Source organism: Squalius cephalus, assembly GCF_949319135.1.
Source record: "Squalius cephalus genome assembly, chromosome: 19".
Classification (NCBI taxonomy): Eukaryota; Metazoa; Chordata; class Actinopteri; order Cypriniformes; family Leuciscidae; genus Squalius; species Squalius cephalus.
This window is the reverse complement of record NC_137140.1, coordinates 1,886,546-1,908,140: the sequence shown is the minus strand read 5'-3', so window position 1 is coordinate 1,908,140 and position 21,595 is coordinate 1,886,546. Positions and strand designations below refer to the sequence as shown.

The 21,595-nt window shown below is 35.9% G+C and overlaps 1 protein-coding gene across 7 annotated transcripts in view; it reads left to right on the top strand.

The window, feature by feature from the left end:
• The window catches only part of spag9b (sperm associated antigen 9b), a 100,891-nt gene that overhangs the window by 16,811 nt on the left and 62,485 nt on the right, over positions 1-21,595 (top strand). For all 7 annotated transcript variants that reach the window (XM_079851968.1, XM_079851964.1, XM_079851969.1 and 4 more), the window contains exons 2-4: positions 12,775-12,895; positions 15,624-15,694; positions 15,772-15,863. In XM_079851968.1, the coding sequence (XP_079708094.1) occupies positions 12,775-12,895; positions 15,624-15,694; positions 15,772-15,863 (284 nt within the window). The remainder of the gene's footprint in view (positions 1-12,774; positions 12,896-15,623; positions 15,695-15,771; positions 15,864-21,595) is intronic.

Below are 21,595 nucleotides of genomic sequence, written 5' to 3'. Positions count from 1 at the left end.
TTAGTGTTATTATAGAGATGGCAGCAGGAAAGTCGTCTCGCGTTTGAATGGTTTAGTCATATTGAAATGCTCACAAAAGAACCGATAAGAGGAATCAAAATTTTAATTTTATAACAAGTATTTGATTCCAGAATTCTGATTCCCAACCCTGAACCGCAATAACATCAAGCAAAATGAACAGAAGTGCAATCTGGGTTAATGACACAGACTTTTGATGGTATAACTTTATCATTGACGTTTATTAGTGCCATAGTAAAGCAGCAGAAGTGTGAAGTATGCACTCAAGAACTTTGCGATTGCAATGCATTAGTCAAACATGTTTTCGTATTTGTGACCCTGGACCACAAAAACAGTCACATGTGTAAAAATGTTAAAATTGATATGTATACATCATCTGAAAGCTGAATAAATAAGCCTTTCATTGATGTGTGATTTGTTATGATAGGACGATATTTGGTCGAGATACGACTATTGTAAATCTGGAATCTGAGGGTGCAAAAAAATCGAAACATTGAGAAAATCTCCTTTAAAGTTGTTCATTTATGTTGGCGATTGTGCTGCATTCACTCACAGAAATACATGTTTTATATATTTACGGTAGGAAAGTTTCAAAATATCTTCATGGAACATGATCTTTACTTAATATCCTAATGATTTTTGGCATAAAAGAAAAATGTATAATTTTGGCTATTGTTGGCTATTGCCACAGATAAACCCGTGCGACTCGAGACTGGTTTTGTGGTCCAGGGTCACATTTGTGTATATTGGTTTGCATTTGTATTTCTAAACTCTGTAAGGAAATGTGAGGGAATGGCTTTGAATGCACCGGAAGAGGAGCTTCCTGAGTTCCTTTCTCCCGTCAGGATATTTCTGAGGCTTTCCCTCGTTTCCTTTCAGTCCCTGAAGTTTCTTCACAGCAATTAGTCTTTGGAGACTTTAATGTGCGCCGTTCTTTCAGTCCTGCTTTCTTCACTAGCAAGTAAATGCTTCGCTATGCTCCAAAATCCTTCTTCAAAGTTTGGTATCCTGAAATAAGCTTAATATTTAACTCTATAAAGTTACTGTATCATATTCAATACATGCATTTCTAGGGCTTCTAAATGAGCAACATGATCAAAACGTTGCTGATAAACTTGTTGAACACAATCTCCGAAAAAAATAAATAAATTTTTTTTATACCAAGTTAAAAGCCTTTTAGTATTTTGTGGTTCATGTGTTTTTTTGCTGTGAAATTAAAAGGTGAAAAGTAAACGTAAATAACTTTTAATATTTAAAGATAAACCCTTACTGGACTGAAGCAGGTTTACTTGATTATCCATACATTTTTTTTTTTTTGAAATATGATGAGTCTCAAATGTGATCATCAGGCTTTTGAGGAAGGTTTATTTGTTCATCTCTCAATCATCATTGTATTGCGTTGTATTATGTAAAACTACAGGGCTTTGATCATAAAACTAAGCATTTAAATAGCATCTTACTAAGACATTATTTATAGATATTGATATTTATATGCATTTTATGTCAGTATCTGCTTTACTGTTATAAAGTTCTTATTGATTTACATTACAAGCATCAGAATCTCATCACTTTTTGTCCATAGAAATATCAGCATCTGCAGCAAATTGCATATTTTTGCTCAGTTTGAGTCTCCGCACGTCATGACTCTGAGTATACATGTATTTTCATAATCAAAATGATTCCAGGCATCACTATGTGCTTCCAAAGCCATAGTTTCACTTTAGTTCTCCAGTCTGGACGGCACACTGTCCTAATGCTAACCTAAATACAGCAATAACCAATCAGGGGAAAAAAGAAATGCATTTCTTTATGGTGATCATCGTCACTGTCACGTTCCCGTCCCTTCTCACTATATCGTAATATTTAAACCATAAAAGCCTGATTCATCACATAAAACACATATGCAAACATGTCTATAGGTTCCATTAACTGTTCCAAAAAAAAAAATCATGTTAGGCTTTACTGGGTTAATAAATCGATATTTGGACTCTCACTAAACTACGGATGCACCGATATGAATTTTTTGGCCGATACCGATAACCGATAATTCTTTATATATGTGTAACCGATATATTGGCCGATAAATCTAAATCTAAATCCAAATTTTTATATCATTTTAGAGATCCTGATTATAAAAACAAAAGTTTCAATATTAAAAGCCATGTCCCAAACACACAATTATAATGTTGATTATATGTAGCCTCTATGACAGCGCATAACTATAATTTCCTTTTTTGAAGTGATTTCAATCATATTTAATATTTCAAAACCATCATGTTGAACAGTGCGCATCTGAAGTGTCTCAGCTGAAGGAACTAATCCATTATTTATCGGCTTTAATACATCAGCCAAATTTTCTTATCGGGCCGATAACATTATAAAAATCACATATATCGGCCGATACCGATATATCGTGCATCCCTACACTAAACCAATAACAAAAAGCTCTAAGTTTTAAGCAAAGCGAGAGATTTACAGGATTTACAGACAATTGCACATTTCACATTTAAGCATTGCTTGCTGAATTTGAATGCATGTTTCCAAGATTTACCACACTGACCTCATGTGACTCAGTTCAGAGCCAGTGAACCCATGCATAACGCTAAGCTCGGATAACCATAGCTGGGAGCACCCAAGACGCGAGTGAAACCTTGCTATCGGCGTGTATCTCGTGGCTGTGTGACGAGCCGTGGCTCTGAGCCCTGAGGAAGCACGGTTGAGTTAAAGAGAGCTCTATCAATAGTGGCGTACACAGCAGCCTCTATCTGTGAGGCACAATGGGGATATTATGCGGAGCGAGAGCCTGAAGTCTGTATGCAGCCAGACACTCTTCCTCTGCTCATATGAGCGCTGTCCTCCGCATCATATGATGAACGTGCTCGCTTTCACAAGCCTGTGTGCCAGCTTAGCTGGAAGTCTCGTAGGTTGGCTCTGAATTCTGTGTTTGTAAATCGTGCATAAGGACTTCCTTCAGTGTCGCTTCAGAAACATCTGTTGTGACCGGAGAAGAGCAAGTCCATTGTGTGTGTTTTAAAACATGTCTCTCTTTATAAAGCAAGCTCTGGCTCGAACGCTAATGCTCTTATTCGATTTAGCTCCAGTTAACTACTACTCCAGTTAACTACTCCAGTTAACTACTAACTACTACTACTACAAGTTTGTGCCTTTCACACACAAATGGTGCATGTTATTTCCTGACCCGCATAATCCGTCACTGTCGTTCCACAGTGAGCGAGTTCTCCGGTTTTTAAGCCATTATAGACATCATATCATATTTTGCTTTTGGAATTTCATAAGCAGTCATATGTTTGATTAAGTGCTGATCTGTGGTAATGGGTAACACCAGAATACTGCCCTAGTTAATTATGGCCCACTTGTTAGGAGACACTCTGATGAGAGAGTTTCTGTAATGAAACTGTTCTTGCAAAAGGAGTTTACATAGAGAGTTTAGAGGTGGTGTAAATACAATAATTGGCCTTAATTAACTAAAAAATTGGGGTAGTTAAGATAGTTAAGTTTGTTATGCTCACCAAGGCTGCATTTATTGGGCCAAAATACAATAGCAATTGTGAAATATTATTACAATTCAAAGGTACTAGGGATTCACGATATATCGGTATTGTCTGATATATGATCAGTTTTAATGTTATTGTTATTTTTCCTGATTAGAAAATTTGGCCGATATATTAAAGTCGATAAATAATGCATTATTTTCTTCAGCTGAGACACTTCAGATGCCACTGTTCAGCATGAGGGTTTTGAATTGCTTGAAATATGATTGAAATCACTTCAAAAAAGGAAAATAGAGTTTATGTGCAACATCTGCAGTGCAAATCTGTCATATCGGCTACATAACATTATCATGAGAACATCATTATAATTGTGTGATTGGGACATGATGAAACTTTTGTTTTTGTAATCAGGCTCTCAAAAATTTTATAAAAATGTTGGTTTTGATTTATCAGCCAATATATCGGTTATCGGTTTTCAAATGTAAATAGTTATCGGTTATCGATATCGACTAACATTTTCTTATCGGTGCATCCCTAAAAGGGACACTATTTAACTTTTTGTTCAAAGTTAACCCTGTCAAGTTTAGGATTGATATGAAATCACCAGTTGTAAACAAACGCCGAACAGAGGAGAGTCTGCTGGAGAAAAGAGAACGAGACCGAGCTCGTAATGAAACAAGAATCAACATTGGCTCAGCTTTTCAGAGATGGTGAGAACTGAGGGATTGGAAATGTTGGAAAAGCGGAGATGATGGTGTTTTTATTACTCAAAAGTAGAGTAAGGCGTTTTATTGAACAGATAAATTGCCATATGAATCTCTAACAGAGTGCATTGTAAAGCATTATCTGTTGTGAAGGCTCATATTCTTCTGCACAATCACGCAGAGATGAAGCAAAACCAAAACAATGCTATTCCTCAAAATGCTTGCAGTTTTCTCTCTCTTTCTAAAGAAGACACTCAGCAGATTATTGCTGAAGTGAAAGCATTTTAAAAAGTGAAAGTGTAATAAAGTTATAGACATTTTAAGTTTACTGTAAAGCAAATTTACTAATCTATTTTATAAAATATGTATTTCACTAAATATTTTTTACTCTAAAATTCCTATAAAGTCAAAGTCAGATGTCTAACCAATTAGGGTTCCAAATTTAAAGTTGATATCACAAAATTATTTTGTTTAAGCTTAGGCTAATACAAACATTAGCCACCCGGCGACTCCAACATTCAACAATAAAAAAATGTTTGTGTTCTCCTGTAACATATTAATACAATTCTTTCACAATATCACTTTTAAAAGCGTTGCCAAATATAGAACATTGAGACTCAGACCTTTCTGACAATATGTGTATTGTCAGGATTAAAAAAGTTGTTTATAAAATAATTTTTATAATTAATATAAAATAATATGAAACATGACACCGCCCGCTAAAAGTGTTCAAAGTGCCATTTCCATGATATCACAATGTCCAATTTCAAAGTTTTCACAGGATGAATTTTGAGTGTTTAAGCTTTCAAATGATAGGCCTACCAAATTTATGATGATTACTAAAATATGTGATGGGGGAAAAAGGCAACAAAAAAGCGGTTAAAAGTGTAATTTATTCCTGTGATCAAAGCTGAATTTTCAGCATCATTACTCCAGTCTTCAGTGTCACATGATCCTTCAGAAATCACTCTAATATGAGGATTTGATGCTCAAGAAACATTTAGGATTATCATCAGTGTTGAAAACAGTTCATGTTTTTGTGGAAACCATTACATTTGTAAATTTTCAGGATTCTTTGATGAATAGAAAGCTCAAAAGAACAGCATTTATTTGAAATATAATCTTTTGTAACATTATAAATGTCTTTACTGTCACTTTTGATCAATTTAATGTGTCCTCTCTTGAGTAAAATCTTATTGTTTGAGAATCGGACTATCGAGTTTTCATGTTGTCATGCTGTAGATGGACACTGTAGTTTGATTATGGACTTTTACTTGCTGTAAATAAAACAAATTAACAGTGTAGTAGTAGTGGAAGTAGGCAGTACTTCATTACTTCAATGAGCTCATTGTTTCTGCCTTAAATTATTACATTGTTTAAATTAATACATTTTTAGCTAACTGTGATTTTTGTATATGCACATTTCTGAAATGCATAACTTAGTCACCTCTGATAACAGATCTAAATTGACTCATGCATTCCCTGTAAAGCTGCTTTTGGAATGATGTATATTGTGAAAATTCACAAATAAATGTGAATTGAATTGGATTGAAAGCTTCCATCTGTTATGATGTTAATGTTGCAGGGGTTTAGTCCGAGGTTAAGCAGGGATATGCAGTTTTGACCCGCGGCTCTGAGATCATAAGACCCTCACACACACACACGTGTGTGTCCGGACTCTCTGATGTCCCGGAGCCTCCTTTTATCAGCAGAGACACGACACAGATGCACTTCTCTCCGTGTGAAGTTTGAGGCAGTTGCTTGATAACATCGTCAGGTAGAGGCTCATGTGAGCTGCAGACGCACGTAGGCGTCTGATTAAAATGAATAGTTTGGGCTGACAAATATACTGTATGTGCTTCACACTCTTAGGGGTGATAAAGGCTAGATGACCTTATGAGTTTGTGTTGTTTGTATTAAAAAATCTGAGTTTAAGGAGCACTGTAGACTAAAGACGTAAGCTTGTTCAACCAGATAAAATTAATTACGTAAGATATAATTGACAATGGGCCGTTGAATCATTCGAAAAAATAATGCACACCTGAGGTGGTAATGCGGTCACATAATTCAATTCAATAATTCCAACGGCCCGGAGTTAATTTTCCGCTTTATAATTAGGTTACCACACCTCAAAATGTTGTTTTTAAGACATTTGTCAGGTTTTGTCCTTAAAATGCTCTTGTTTGTGGGACTCATTTCTTATGCATCTAATCCCACGTCTCCAATGCTAATTCCAAAACATCATTTTAGAGCTAGTGAAGGAGGATTGAGCCACTGATGGCAGTTATGCAGTTATTAATGCGGTTATTAATGCAGTTATTAATGCAGTTATTAATGCAGTTATTAATGCAGTTATTAATTCAGTTATTTATGCGGTTATTAATGCGGTTATTTATGCGGTTATTAATGCAGTTATTAATGCAGTTATTAATGCAGCTATTAAAGCAGTTATTAATGCAGTTATTAATACGGTTATTAATGCGGTTAATGCAGTTATTATGCAGTTATTAATGCAGTTATTAATGCAGTTATTAATGCAGTTATTAATGCAGTTATTATGCAGTTATTAAAGCAGTTATTAATGCGGTTATTAATGCGGTTATTAATGCGGTTATTAATGCGGTTATTAATGCGGTTATTAATGCGGTTATTAATGCAGTTATTAATGCGGTTATTATGCAGTTATTATGCAGTTATTATGCAGTTATTTATGCAGTTATTTATGCAGTTATTAAAGCAGTTATTAATGCAGTTATTAATGCAGTTATTAATGCAGTTATTTATGCGGTTATTAATGCAGTTATTAATGCAGTTATTAATGCAGTTATTATGCAGTTATTTATGCGGTTATTAATGCAGTTATTTATGCGGTTATTAATGCGGTTATTTATGCAGTTATTAATGCAGTTATTTATGCGGTCATTAATGTGGTTATTAATTCAGGTATTAATGCGGTTATTAATGCAGTTATTTATGCGGTTATTTATGCGGTTATTAATGCTGTTATTTATGCGGTTATTTATGCAGTTATTTATGCAGTTATTAATGCAGTTATTTATGCAGTTATTAATGCAGTTATTTATGGAGTTATTAATGCGGTTATTTATGCAGTTATTTATGCGGTTATTAATGCGGTTATTAATGCGGTTATTAATGCAGTTATTTATGCGGTTATTAATGCAGTTATTAATGCAGTTATTAATGCGGTTATTAATGCGGTTATTAATGCAGTTATTTATGCGGTTATTAATGCAGTTATTAATGCAGTTATTAATGCGGTTATTAATGCGGTTATTTATGCGGTTATTTCTGCAGTTATTTATGCGGTTATTAATGCGGTTATTAATGCGGTTATTTATGCGGTTATTAATGCTGTTATTTATGCGGTTATTTATGCAGTTATTTATGCAGTTATTAATGCAGTTATTTATGCAGTTATTAATGCAGTTATTTATGGAGTTATTAATGCGGTTATTTATGCAGTTATTTATGCGGTTATTAATGCGGTTATTAATGCGGTTATTAATGCAGTTATTTATGCGGTTATTAATGCAGTTATTAATGCAGTTATTAATGCGGTTATTAATGCGGTTATTAATGCAGTTATTTATGCGGTTATTAATGCAGTTATTAATGCAGTTATTAATGCGGTTATTAATGCGGTTATTTATGCGGTTATTTCTGCAGTTATTTATGCGGTTATTAATGCGGTTATTAATGCGGTTATTTATGCGGTTATTAATGCGGTTATTAATGCGGTTATTTCTGCAGTTATTTCTGCAGTTATTTCTGCAGTTATTTCTGCAGTTATTTCTGCAGTTATTAATGCAGTTATTAATGCGGTTATTTTTGCAGTTATTTATGCAGTGAGTTATTAGCGAGAGAGAGAATTAATCTCTCTCAAGTGTTCGGCATCAGCGTCTCTAATAGTGAAACTGTAAGTTGATCTGCTTCAAGAACATCACTGTTATTTCCTTGCCAGTGAGAAACGTCATGTAGCTTTTAAGTTGTTAAACTATTTTACTGATAAAATTGTCAGAGCAGCGCTGACAACACGTTTCTGTGTGTGTGTCTGTACTGTATGTTTGTGCAGGAGAGAGAGAGAATCTGTGCTTTTCGTACATAAGATAAAAACATGTAAATTATTTGTCGTTTTTATGCTATTGTTTACTATATTTATTTGTGTGGTCAGTGTCGTTGTGGTTCTTTTCCTGTTGTCGTCTGAAATAACTGAAGTCATTTGGTGTAGTGATATGCAGCTGTAATGCAGTCAAAACCTGCTGGAACTACTTTAGCCGTGAGTTTCCCTGAATATAACTGCACACCTTAGAACGTTCATCAACCAATCAGATTCAAGCATTCATCAGCCCTGTAGTATAACCGTTTTTAAGGACTCTACCTCACCTTTTTCTGAAAATGCCGCTGAGAATTTTGTAACTCTTTCTGGATATCAGGAAAAATCCCATTCTCGTGGCATGAAGCAGAAATATTAACTATTTCAAAGCCAGGAAAATACCATTAATGATCCCATTAATTGCCCTATAGCTTTAACCAATTGCTGGTCTGGATACTGAAATGTAAACATCTCATTAGTGGATTCAGGAAAGGTCGAAGCACCACCTTGTCTTTTTTGAAAGTCATGCTTAGAAAATGTTGTTGCTGTCTTTTATAATATGGAGAAAGCATGAAAACATGGAATTTTAAAGGATTTGTACCAAATTAATTGTAGAGGACGTTTTCCTCTCTTCATTAAATTATTTCTATCGAACAGACTCTTTAGAGTCAAGATGGCGCGAACCCTGTCTGGCCTTCATGAACAGGAACTTTATCTGGATTTTATCTGTAACTGTTTTTTTGTATTAAAATAGACAGCATTGTGAAGTCATTGGTTGTGATGTTCATATAGGCCTAGATGATATCTGTATTTGCTACAGAAGCAAGGACATGAATCCTATCGAGCAAAAAAATCCAACTGAAGATAAACAATAGAATCCGGTTTCAAGTTCTCACACACAAAAACTGTCTGTACGCATTTGTCAGCTTCATATATAGCCTACAACTTTTGGATTCTGTACACCACCAAGGCATACGATTGGCTTAGGGAGCCTACAGAACATCACCAATCCAAAGTCTGTATGTGGAAGCCAATGAATGTTGTCATTATAAATGCAATCAAACTTGAGACAAACAAGGAAAATCCAGCCTATTCAGCATTCAATTAATATATTAAAGGAAAACCAAGTTTAATTTGTCCATTTGGTCTACGCATTAAAACCCATCTAGACCGAATCTGTAGTCAATAATTGTATACCTTAAAACTCATATTTGATCACCAAATAGACATATTTAAATGTTTTTTCCTTGAAAAAATGTCTTCATGCCTTAAAATATCTTGAATGTAACTCGACACCCTTGCTTCATTTAGTATGCGCGGTTCTATGAATATGCAAATGAGCCCCGCCTCCACTGACTCACTCAGCTCCACAGAGATCCACTGGTTGACAATCACACGTTGATCTGATTGGTTACAAGGTAGTTTGTGACGTCAGAAACACCAGCGATTTCAAAGCGTGTTTTTGAGACTGTCTTTGGTTCACTGCAGTTTTAAGGAGGAAATACTCAGCAATGGTGTCGACTTATGAATTTACACATGGTTTGTCTTAAAGCAGATTAAAAACACCACATAAACACATAAACAACATTAAAAGCTGGATTTTCACCACAAGACGACTTTAAACATTTTGAAACAGACACACTTTTTTTGCAGAATTCTTCCATGAAATCAAAAGGGCCAAAATCCACCTGGATTTTAGCAAGAAGCCAAAAATCTAAAACTCATCCGAATGACAATCACCAGCAATTTCTGGAAATAATATTATATATTCCCACAACATACCCCAATATACACAGATGGATCTAAATATGGACATTTTTACTATCAGGAGAAAATTCCCCAAAGTGTTCATCTTGTCAGAATCCACTCTTTAAACATTTTACTGGACTATAAATAATACTTCTACAAATTTTGAGGAATTGTGTTATTCTGTAGATACTTTTGAAAAGGTTTTAACCAAGTAAATCAAATTTTAGTCTTAAGGTTTCTTAGTTACATTTTTGTATAACTAAACCTAACTCTCGCCATTAACATAAAAAAAGGAAAAGGAAAAAGAAACAAATATGTCATTTGATATCTTAGATGCAGTAATTTGTATGATTGTAATATTATTTTTCTTGGTCATTTTCAGTTAATCATGCAATTGTGTATATACACCATATTTGCATGCATATGCATCAGCTTTATTTTTGTCTAACTAAACCATGAACTAAACCATAAGCCATGAAAAAGCCGTAGAAACTGGCCTGACTTTGGAAAAGGAAAAAGAAAAATATGTTACTGATTTCTAAGAGGCGTCATTATGAACTCTCATTTCGTCATTTGTTTACCAAGTAACATAATGCAGTAATTTGTCTGATTGTATATTGTTTTTCCTGATAATTTTCAGTTATTCATGCAATTGCATATACAGGTGCTGGTCATAAAATTAGAATATCATCAAAAAGTTTATTTTTTTTCAAAAATTCAACTTAACAGGTGAAACTAATATATTATATAGACTCATTACATGCAAAGTGAGATATTTCAAGCCTTTATGTGTTATAATTTTGATGATTATGGTTTACAGCTTATGAAACCCACAAAATCAAAATCCCAGAAAATTAGAATATTACATGAAATCACACAGTAATTACACAGTGATACCATGGTCATTGAAGCAGGTTTTGGTTCTTTTGGCAGTGTGGGCCGGTGCAAATCCTGCTGGAGAATGAAGGAAGCATGAAGTGCTCTGGAAATGTCCTGGTAGACGGCTGCGTTGACTCTGCATTTAATAAAGCACAGTGGACCAAAGTCCTCTTTTCTGATGAGAGCAAATTTTGCATCTCATTTGGAAACCAAGGTCCCAGAGTCTGGAGGAAGAATGGAGAGGCACACAATCCAAGATGCTTGAAGTCCAGTGTGAAGTTTCCACAGTCTGTGTTGGTTTGGGGAGCCATGTCATCGGCTGGTGTTGGTCCACTGTGCTGTCCACTCAACGCAGCGTCTACCAGGACATTTCCAGAGCACTTCATGCTTCCTTCAGCAGACAAGCTTTATGGAGATGCTGACTTCATTCTCCAGCAGGATTTGCACCGGCCCACACTGCCAAAATAACCAAAACCTGGTTCAATGACCATGGTATCACTGTGTAATTACTGTGTGATTTCATGTAATATTCAGATTTTCTGGGATTTTGATTGCGTGGGTTTCATAAGCTGTAAGCCATAATCATCAAAATTATAACAAATAAAGGCTTGAAATATCTCACTTTGCATGTAATGAGTCTATATAATATATTAGTTTCACCTGTTAAGTTGAATTCTTGAAATAAAGCAACTTTTTTTATGATATTCTAATTTTATGACCAGCACCTGTACACCATATTAACTTGCATATTTGTCTCTCATTATTGTGAATTTCATTGGAGCTCTTAGTGTTGTGGTCCATTGCGCTCATTCATGTTGCTGCAGGGCTTGGGTGACATCTAACAATAGAGGTGTGTGTGTGTGTGTGTGTGTGTGTCTGAAGGAGGGGGAATAACACACAGACCTCACCCATCATTGGCTCGTTCATCTTTAGTGTATGAGAGAGTGAAGCAGGAATGAGTGACGGATCAGCAGCTGTTGGGATTCTAGCAGTCGGTCTCTGGCTTCCACCAGCTGAAAGAGTTAAATGGCTTTGCACCATCATGAAAATGACCCCTGGTTCACGTCCCACTCGGACTGCTGTGTTGACCTTGTGTTTTGCACTTGACTTTTATATACTCTGGAGTAACCAAGAGCCCTGACCCTGCTGTGTGTCTGATCAGCACATCCCATGCGAGATATACTTGTGTCGTCATCCAAAAATGCTGAATAAATGCTTTAAAAAATGGAGAAAATCGCAGAAAATTGGCTGTTTTTTCTTCTTAAATGCACATTAAAAATGATTTACAAAGCAATTAAAAAATAAATTATAACTTTTATTCAGCAAGGATGCTTTAAGTTGATCAAAACTGACAGTAAAGCAACTGATAATGTTAAAAAATATATATATATTTAAAATAAATGCCGTTCTTTTGAACTTTCTATTCATTTACGAATCCTGAAAAATAAAATGTATTACAGTTTCCACAAAAATATTAACTGTTATCAACATTGATAATAATCATAAATGTTTCTTGAGCATCAAATCATCATATTAGAATGATTTCTGAAGGATCATGTGACACTGAAGACTGGAGTAATGATGCTGAAAATTCAGCTTTGATCACAGGATATAAATTACACTTTACTATATATTCACATAGATATATTTTACAATATTACTTTTTTTAACTGTATTTTTGAGCAAATGAATGCAGCCGTGGAGAGCAGAAGAAACGTCTTATATGAAAAAACATAAAACTAAAAATGTACCTGTAGAATATGTCAGTGTGTGTGAAATCTCTCTCTGTCTCCTCTAGAGATATATTGAGTATGAGGACTTGCAAGAGCAAGACAAGAAGGATCTACAGAACCGTGTGCAGCTTCTGGAGGCTCAAACCAGACAGATGGAGCTCAAGACCAAGAACTACGCGGATCAGAGTAAGTGAACCGCTTTCCCTCACATCAGCGCAAATTTACATTTTATTAGCAGCTGACCTTGGAAACTGTGTCGGCCTTGTTTGGCTTGATTCAAGTGCAGCTTAAGACATGAAGGATCATGATTTTCTGTTAGACTGTCGTGACCGGTGTGTCTGGGTAAATGACGTGACCTTATGTTGGTTCTCCTCTTACCTGGAGGCCAGAACTTTCACAGGGGAAATTGGGAATCATCATCATTCTTCTGCTCCTATAACTTGCGGGGTACCTCAGGGCTCTATTCTAGGGCCGCTACTTTTCTTCCTTTTACATGTTGCCGTTGAGCTCCATATTTAATAAACATGGCATTTTATATGATATGCAATTCATTCATTCAGTCAGTCAGTCAGTCAGTCTGTCTTCCGTGTTTTTGCCTGGCAAAAAAGTTTAATATTATATGATTAAAATAAATGTAAATGAATGTTTTATGGCTTCATTTGATTGGCAGAAAAATTTAAATACACAGAATTTCTGAAAAAGAAAAATCATGCAAATTAAACCATTAAAATAGAATCCAGAATAGATCAAATTAGAATTTGGTTAAAAAAAAAAAAAAAGGAATTTTAGAAACAAATATGTATTTCATATGGCCCTAAAGATGTAATAAAAAATAAAAAATAAACGTTTTTTTTTTTTTTTTATAAATTATTGTTCAATTGTCTAAGTTCCATGATTTCAATTAATTAGACATGCTTTCTGATTACTAAAATGTAATTTAACCATTAAAATTGTCCAAAAGTCCCAAAAAAATGTAAAGGAAAAATGTGGAATTTGGGATAAAATAACAGGGATTTCACAGGGCCCTGCTGCGCGCACACACACACACACACACACACACACACACACACACACACACACACACACACACACACACACACACACACACACACACAGTGTTTAACTGAGAACGGGCTGAACTGGATTACAGATTAAGGGCTGCTGAACTCGGCCACATGATGTGTGTATGACCGTGTTTTACTGCCAGGCTCGGCTCCGGGTACTTTACGTAAACACTCCTGTCAGGTGACACACACACACACATCTACTGAATCTCATCAATTCTTTCAGTGTCCTGAACGAGGATTAAAAACTGTGTTCCCTGCACTTACACATTCTGGTTCAATCAATTGTGTTTGTGCAGGAACTTCCCATTTTGTGGTTAACGGAAATAATTTCTGTTTCCCTACTGTAACCATAAATGGCCACTGAGTCAGAGGATTTTACAGTCTGATATAATAAGTGTCTGATATGATGAATGACACACACTTTCATTCACTTACTATGTTCCCATAGCTAACTTTCAAATGCCTAGATTTATAGCAAATCAACCTTACAAAGACTTTATAATTTCTAAATTGGTCTACATTTGTTTCTTCTACATTTGTTTCAAACAATTTCTTTTTAATTTTGATTTCTTTTTTATTCTACTTCTTCCCCAGGAACCATAATTATGACCAAAACCGCTTTTGCTGCCATGTTTAATGCAACTAAAAAGGTAGATGCAATAGTCAAGGCATGTTTTTTGCACCGTTGTCAGTGAAAACTAGAAGAATGAATAAGGAAGAATGATATTTAATTATTTTTGCTTACGTAGGTACGTATTTTTACCTTTCAAAAGTTTGCGGTCAAGAATTTTTTTTTTTTTTTTTTTTTTTTTAAAGCAAGGATTCATTAAATTGATCAAAAGTGGCAGTAAAGACATTTATAAAGTTACAAAAGATACTATTTCAAATAAATGCTGTTCTTTTGAACTTTCTATTCATCAAAGAATCCTGAAAAATAAAATGTCTCACGGTTTCCACAGAAATATGAACTGTTTTCAACACTGATAATAATCATAAATGTTTCTTGAGCATCAAATCCTCATATTAGAGTGATTTCTGAAGGATCATGTGACACTGAAGACTGGAGTAATGATGCTGAAAATTCAGCTTTGATCACAGGAATAAATTACACTTTACTATATATTCACATAGAAAACAGCTGATTTACATTACAATAATATTTACAATTTTTACTGTATTTTTGATCAATTAAATGCAGCCTTGGTGAGCAGAAAATGCTTCTTTCAAAAACATTAAAAATGTGACAGAAATGGAACAAAACTTGACATGTTATGACATGAACACATTTTTGAATCAGAGTTCTGAATCGATTCACTGATACAGAATCAAACTGATTCATAGAGAGTAATCTTACACTATCAACGCTAGGTTACATTAGAGACGGAAGATGTGAGACGAGGATCCTGAAACTAGCCGAAGACATTATTTATGAGGCTTGTCAAATTTAAAACCCATTAATCAGCATCGTGAATATTTGATGATGATAGACCACAAGATCCTCAGTCATCAGGTCATGTGGGAATTTTCCCACTGTTTCAAAACAATGTTAATATGACCATTTCATGTATGTGTGAACTTTTCCTTCTATATTGTTGGGGTGTGTTTATCCCAGGTGTGGTTTTAGTGTTATAACACCTTATAATGAGAGATTTACTGAGAGACAAAGATTCCTGTGCTGTTTATTTCTGTGTCAGTTCTGCCCCCTTCTGGCTGTGTGTTGTTACTACAGCGTGTAACTTCTGTCCTGTTAAGATCCATACAGAAAAGCCTCTCTGTCAGAGGCTAAAATCACAGTAGACCTGCGTTTAAACACATAAAAACACAAGTAAACATTCCTCTGTTTTTAGTTGGACGATTAGAAGAGCGGGAAGCCGAGCTGAAGAAAGAGTACAACGCCCTCCACCAGAGACACACAGAGGTAAGAACCATGTGCTTGTGTAAAAGATGCCTTGTGCATGTGTCGTCAAACGATAACGTGAGTGTTTGTGTTTGCAGATGATCCACAGTTACATGGAGCACTTGGAGCGATCCAAACACCAGCAGCAAACGGGGGAGACGACAGACACGGGCAATCAGAGCCGGATCAGGTGTTTCATCTTTAATATATTATGATATTTATCACCTACACGGTTAAAAACAAGTCCCATAACCAGCTGCTGTTTGTATAGAGCAAGCTATAACAGCGTCCTGTGTCATATTTGCTGAGTGAAATCAGGGCCGGTTTCTTCATTAGGGCGATAGGGCGACGCTCCACCACCAAAGTGTGAAAGGGACTTTTCAATCACATTCACACTCAACTCATGATTCAACCTCAGAGTTATGCTAGCCATCACTGTCTGCCTCTGGATATAGTCCAGTCAGCGTTGAGTCATGTTCTGACTCTCTGTGGGTTCCGGGAGGGCTAACGCTAACGTGCTTTCGTCATCATCATAGACTGTAAAAAAATATGGACGTAGTGTCCGTGACGTCACCCGTAGGTTTCTGAAGAGCATTTTTGAAGCCTAAAGTGGGCGGAGCCGGCCGTCGCCATCTTGGCCTCGCGTCACTCCCGGATAACAGAAAATCTGAGCTGAGCTGAGGAGCTCAATTAAAAGTTCCTATTTTTGCCCTTTGAAATATTATAATAGTTAAAAGACATGGCTACAAGTGAGACTGTGTATCGTGATTCTGTACTATTCTGCTAGTTGAAAATGTATTATGCAGTAACTTAATATTACTCAGAGAGTGTGTGTGTGAGACAGTGATTTATGTGCATACATGTCAGTCACTCTTTTTTTATAGTCTATGCAGGGGCGCAACTACCCAGTGTCAGAGGTGTATGCACCAACAATTTTGGCGCCCCCCCCCACCCCACCTCAAAAAAAACAACAACAAAGAAATATATATAACTGTGCAATGTAGCCTAATGAGTGAGGAATGAGTGATAGCTAACAGATGAAATAAGTATAAAATTGTAATTTATTAATGAAAATTGAAGTATACTTCAAAGGGCTGAATACACTGCTGAGTGGAGTGTACACTGCTCTGTCTTTCTAGGGGGGTTCGGGGGCATGCTCCCCCGTAAGAAAATTTTGTGCTTTTTAATGTTGAATTCATCAATCTGGTGCACTTTGAGAGTTCAAAATTAAAAGCTCCAACCCATATTCAGTGTGCAAATTAAACAAAGAAAAAATTCAAACCTTTTTTAGTAACAGTGTCTTGTCTACATTACACTACTACATAATAATAGTAATAATATTAGTCCCATGATAGTAATAGCCATATATTGTTAAACAAATGCACTGAAAACTAAAGGAAACTTTCATAATTAGTTTTGTACTAATTTCTATACTTCAAATTAAATATGTGATTGGGCCAGCCCCGTGTCAATCAAGAAAAGAACCAATGGGCCGCTGATCTACGTGTGTAATGAAAAAAAAAAAAAAAAATATATATATATGTAGTAGAAATGTGAAATTATTGTAGAAGTTGGTGCCTTCTAGACTGAGAAAAGCCAGAAAATGTGTTTTTGGCTCATGTGGATGAAAGACAACAACTCCCAGAATGCACTTGCTTCGCTGCCCTACGAGGCCACGCCCAAGCCACGCCCACCGGTTACAGAGGGCAGTGTCGGGAGAAATGATACCGCTAGGCTACTAGTCGACTGAAACTGAAAAGACGGTGTTTTATGGTGAGATCCCCCTATGGGCGGGTTGAAGACATGCGGGACGAGCTCCTCCTGCTGGCTGGAGTCTCTCGCCTCTGGACACAAAAGCCTCTGATTTTTGTGTCATCTGAGTTTTTTTTCCAGACACACAATACAGAAATCTCTCGTCTCAGGGGGACATGAGGGAGGGAAGCACGGTCACTCGAAAATACCACCGGGTTTATATTGATAAAAAGCTTAATGCTAATCGGTGAAGTATCCCTTTAATAATCTTTAAGCTGAACTGACATCGAATACTTTCCTCAGTGCATAACTTGCATTTTCACAGACATATTCTCCATCTGTAAATGTTAGAAAGTCAAGCAAATATTTCCATGTTGCTGTCAGGGGTGAACGAGCTTCTGCAAGCTAAACTTCCGTGAACGAGCGCCAAACAGACGGAGCGCAATAATTCTGACTAAAATATACATTAACACTAAAATATAAATATATTTAGCTAAAGTATCTGTTGTTGTTGGTGAACATAAGTGTATTTTTATGATAGCAGTTTTGTTTTTATTTATTTTCATTTTTAGTTTAGTGAATTTAAAGTCTTCTTTAAAAAGCATTTTGTTTTTAAGATTGTAATGATGCAATGTTAGAATGAAATGTGTTTTGACTTTGTTTGCACATAATAGATACTGCAAGGTTACATTCACTATGTGTGTGTTCATAGCCTTCAATATGAACATTGTAGGAGAATATTGATCAGGATATGAAAAACTTTTTTTTTTTTTATTAAATTCAGATCTTTTTTAATTCAAATAGAAAAAATGTAAATACTGAGATTATACCACATCACCATTTAGCCCAAAAATACAGATTTTTTTGGCTATAGCCTACTGCCCAACCCTATACCTTATGGCATGCTTTAAATGCTGAATTTTTCATTTTTAGCTCAGCAGTAATACATTATTATCACTGTTAAATGGTTATTTAATAATTAGCCTATATTCAGTCCTGCATTAATAATTCAGTTTGTTTTGCTGTAGGTGAAGGAGTCTTGCATGGAAACCTGCCATAAACACACTATTTGTTCAATTCTCAGCCGTTTTCACACATATGATATTATTTCATGCCTAATCCTGATTACAAGCTTATATTATAAGTGGCGGAAGAAAATGCACTTCATTCAAAGTTCCAAACAATGACAGAAAATTACAGATTTTTTGAAAAATCAACTTGTGTTTATGTAAAGTGACATTAAATGGAGTATTTTAACATATATTTCCACTCCTTTGCAGTTGAATTATACATTTTGAATTTTTTTTGTCATTAAAAACAAAAACTTTTGACTTTTTGACTGTTTTTGGTATTTTGATATGTGCATTACAGCTGATACACACATAATTGGAAAAATAATTAAATTTTTGTGAGAGAGAGAAAAACTGCATCACGGAAAGTTTTTATTGATATATTTGAACTCTGCTTCAACAAATTAGGTAATATTAGGCCTTTTTTTTCCAAATCAACTTATTTTTCTTTTTAAGATGCAGGAGTGTGTTATTAATAATTTTCACTTTAATATTAATGCCAATACCATTTCTGTTCCCCATCAGTCTGCTTTGATTCTGCATTTAAATAACCCATGTGAGGTCTCCCACATGCAACCGCTGTGAGCATCTCCTAATGTAGGTCGTGTGTGTGTGTGTGTGAGAGTGTGAGTGTTTGTGTGAGAGAGATATATAGAGGGATTGAGAGAGAGAAACGTCTGGTGGATGTTTATGAAGACAGAAGCATGAGACGGCTTCTGTAATAGACTGACAGCATGAAAACTGAAGCAGATCCTCATTTAAGAAACATATTTCAAGCAGAAAGTGTGGATTAGTTTCTACAAGGGCTTCAGTGATTATTTTTGCATGGCTTTTCCAAACATTTTAATATCAAGGATCTAGGGCTGCATTAACTCATTAAATAATGCGATATGCGATACGATAATGCTTAAAGTGTGAAATAAACTTAAATTATCTTTAAAATATATTTAAAATTATATAACCTGCATACTGTACGTGTTTCACATTCTTTTTGTGACAGGAAAACATCTCTAAACTTCTGCCAGTGAACATCAGTGTTTTACTGTAAATCAGAAGTGTTATTTTAACATCAGTGGGGTTCAGGGGTTCAGGTTATCCTACATTAGGGTTATTAAACAACAGAAACTGAATAATCAAATGTAAAAATAAACACTGCTTAGTTTTCACTGTATGAATTAAATATATCCTGATTCTTATTAAAGCTACAAAAGTTATTCAGCCGAGAGCAGCGAGTGATTTTCTCTTTGTCTTTTGTTCAAGACTCCAGTTATTGCAAGCCGTTGCGATATGCATATCACGATATTTAGATAATTTCCATATATTGGATCCCCCATAATGGTGATCCTAAAATCATAAAAGAAGATTTAGCAAACCCTTTTATTTGACATGATCACGTTTTTAAAGTAATCCCATAATCCTCTCCGCACACGGACCCTCTGCTCGAGTCCGTTTCGTCCTTCATAAGCGACAACATTTTCAACATGGTTCAGTTTAGGGCTTTTCAATCTGCGCTCTGGTCTGGGAGTGTCAAAAAAGCTTTAGAGTTTTACTGTTTCATTCTGCTTTCTGATTCGGATATTAATTGTGATTATTATATGACAGACATTAAGTCACATCTGTCAAGTAGAGTCTCGGCTAGTCGGCTATGAGTGTGAGGATGCTGGAGGTGGAGATTTATAGCCTTTTCTTACAGCACTTGATATAATTATAATTAAACTTATCAGTTTGATAATATCGGAAGGGTATTAAATGTAGTCACGCGATGCTATAAGGCACTTTTGTGTACTTTTAAAGCTCTGCATACCCTGGAAATCCAGAGTTCTCGCGAGAGCACAAGTTGAATTTGCTCAGCGAGTTACTCTGGCGTCGAGTAATGATGCTCATTAAATATGCGCCTCGATCCGAGCTGCACCAATCACATCAGGTTATCTGATAGAGGCGGAGCTAAAGATGACGACAGCGCTGTGACGTCGTCATTAGTGAACATTGCAAGATGGCTATGGATGAACACCAGTTGTCTGAAACGGCTTTGGCCGCTACAATGAACGAGTTAGACTTGGCTTTTCTCTAAAAGAGGAACAGAAGACGCCACTCGAATCCTAATTTGCAAGAAGGACGTTTTTGCTGTTTTGCCGACCGGATACGGCAAGAGTCTAATCTACAGTTAGCTCCGCTGGAAGCTAAGCGTATGGGGCTTGTTGTGATTGGTCGTAGTTAGGCCTGCACGATACTGGGAAAATATGCGATATTGTTGTTGAATATTGCGATAATGATATTTCTTGCGATATAACATTTCTATAGAGAAATGCTATTTTTATTACGTTTTTTTTAAATCATTTATACATGTAATGATCATACTAAAATAAACAGGTAGGCTAATGGTGTGTTCACACCGGACGCGAATAGCGCGTCAGGCGCGAGTGATTTCAATGTTAAGTCAATGCAAAGACGCGTTACGCGCGTAAAAAATTCCTGCAGCGCGAATGAGCGTCGAGTGTCTGGCGCGTTAAGCGCAAATGATTTTATTAGTGCTTTTTGTGCAATTCGCGTCTGCCGCCCGAGTTGAAAAATCTGAACTTCTGCGTCAATTCGCGGCGCGTTAACCAATCAGGAGCCTGCTTGCTGCTGTCACGTGGTGAAGTGACAGTTTATAATGTTATTTTATGTTTGGCCTCAATAAATTATTTTGTAATATGACTAAAATGCACAACAAAGCAAATCTTTCACATAAAAACTCGATTTCAATATATGAGAGATACTCATTTTGTATTGAAAGCTATTTATTCCATATCTATTCTAGATTATATGAAACATTATTAATCTAATGTAAAGGCAACAAACACAATTTAGTATTAAAAAACAAAAATCACAGGACAGGTTTCACTTTTGGAGGCTGGCTCCATTTATTATCAAAACAAAAATAAATGACAGATTAGGTGCGGGCGAGGGTGAACCTCGCGCCGGGCTGTACAGCGCGGGCTCGTCAGGCAGCGACCACTCGAGGCCGAGGCTTATACGGCCTACGCTGTCCTCGTCAGCGTCCTCACCGTTAGGTCCACCAAACCTAGCTCCTGGAGCAAATTGTGAAACTCCTGAAACC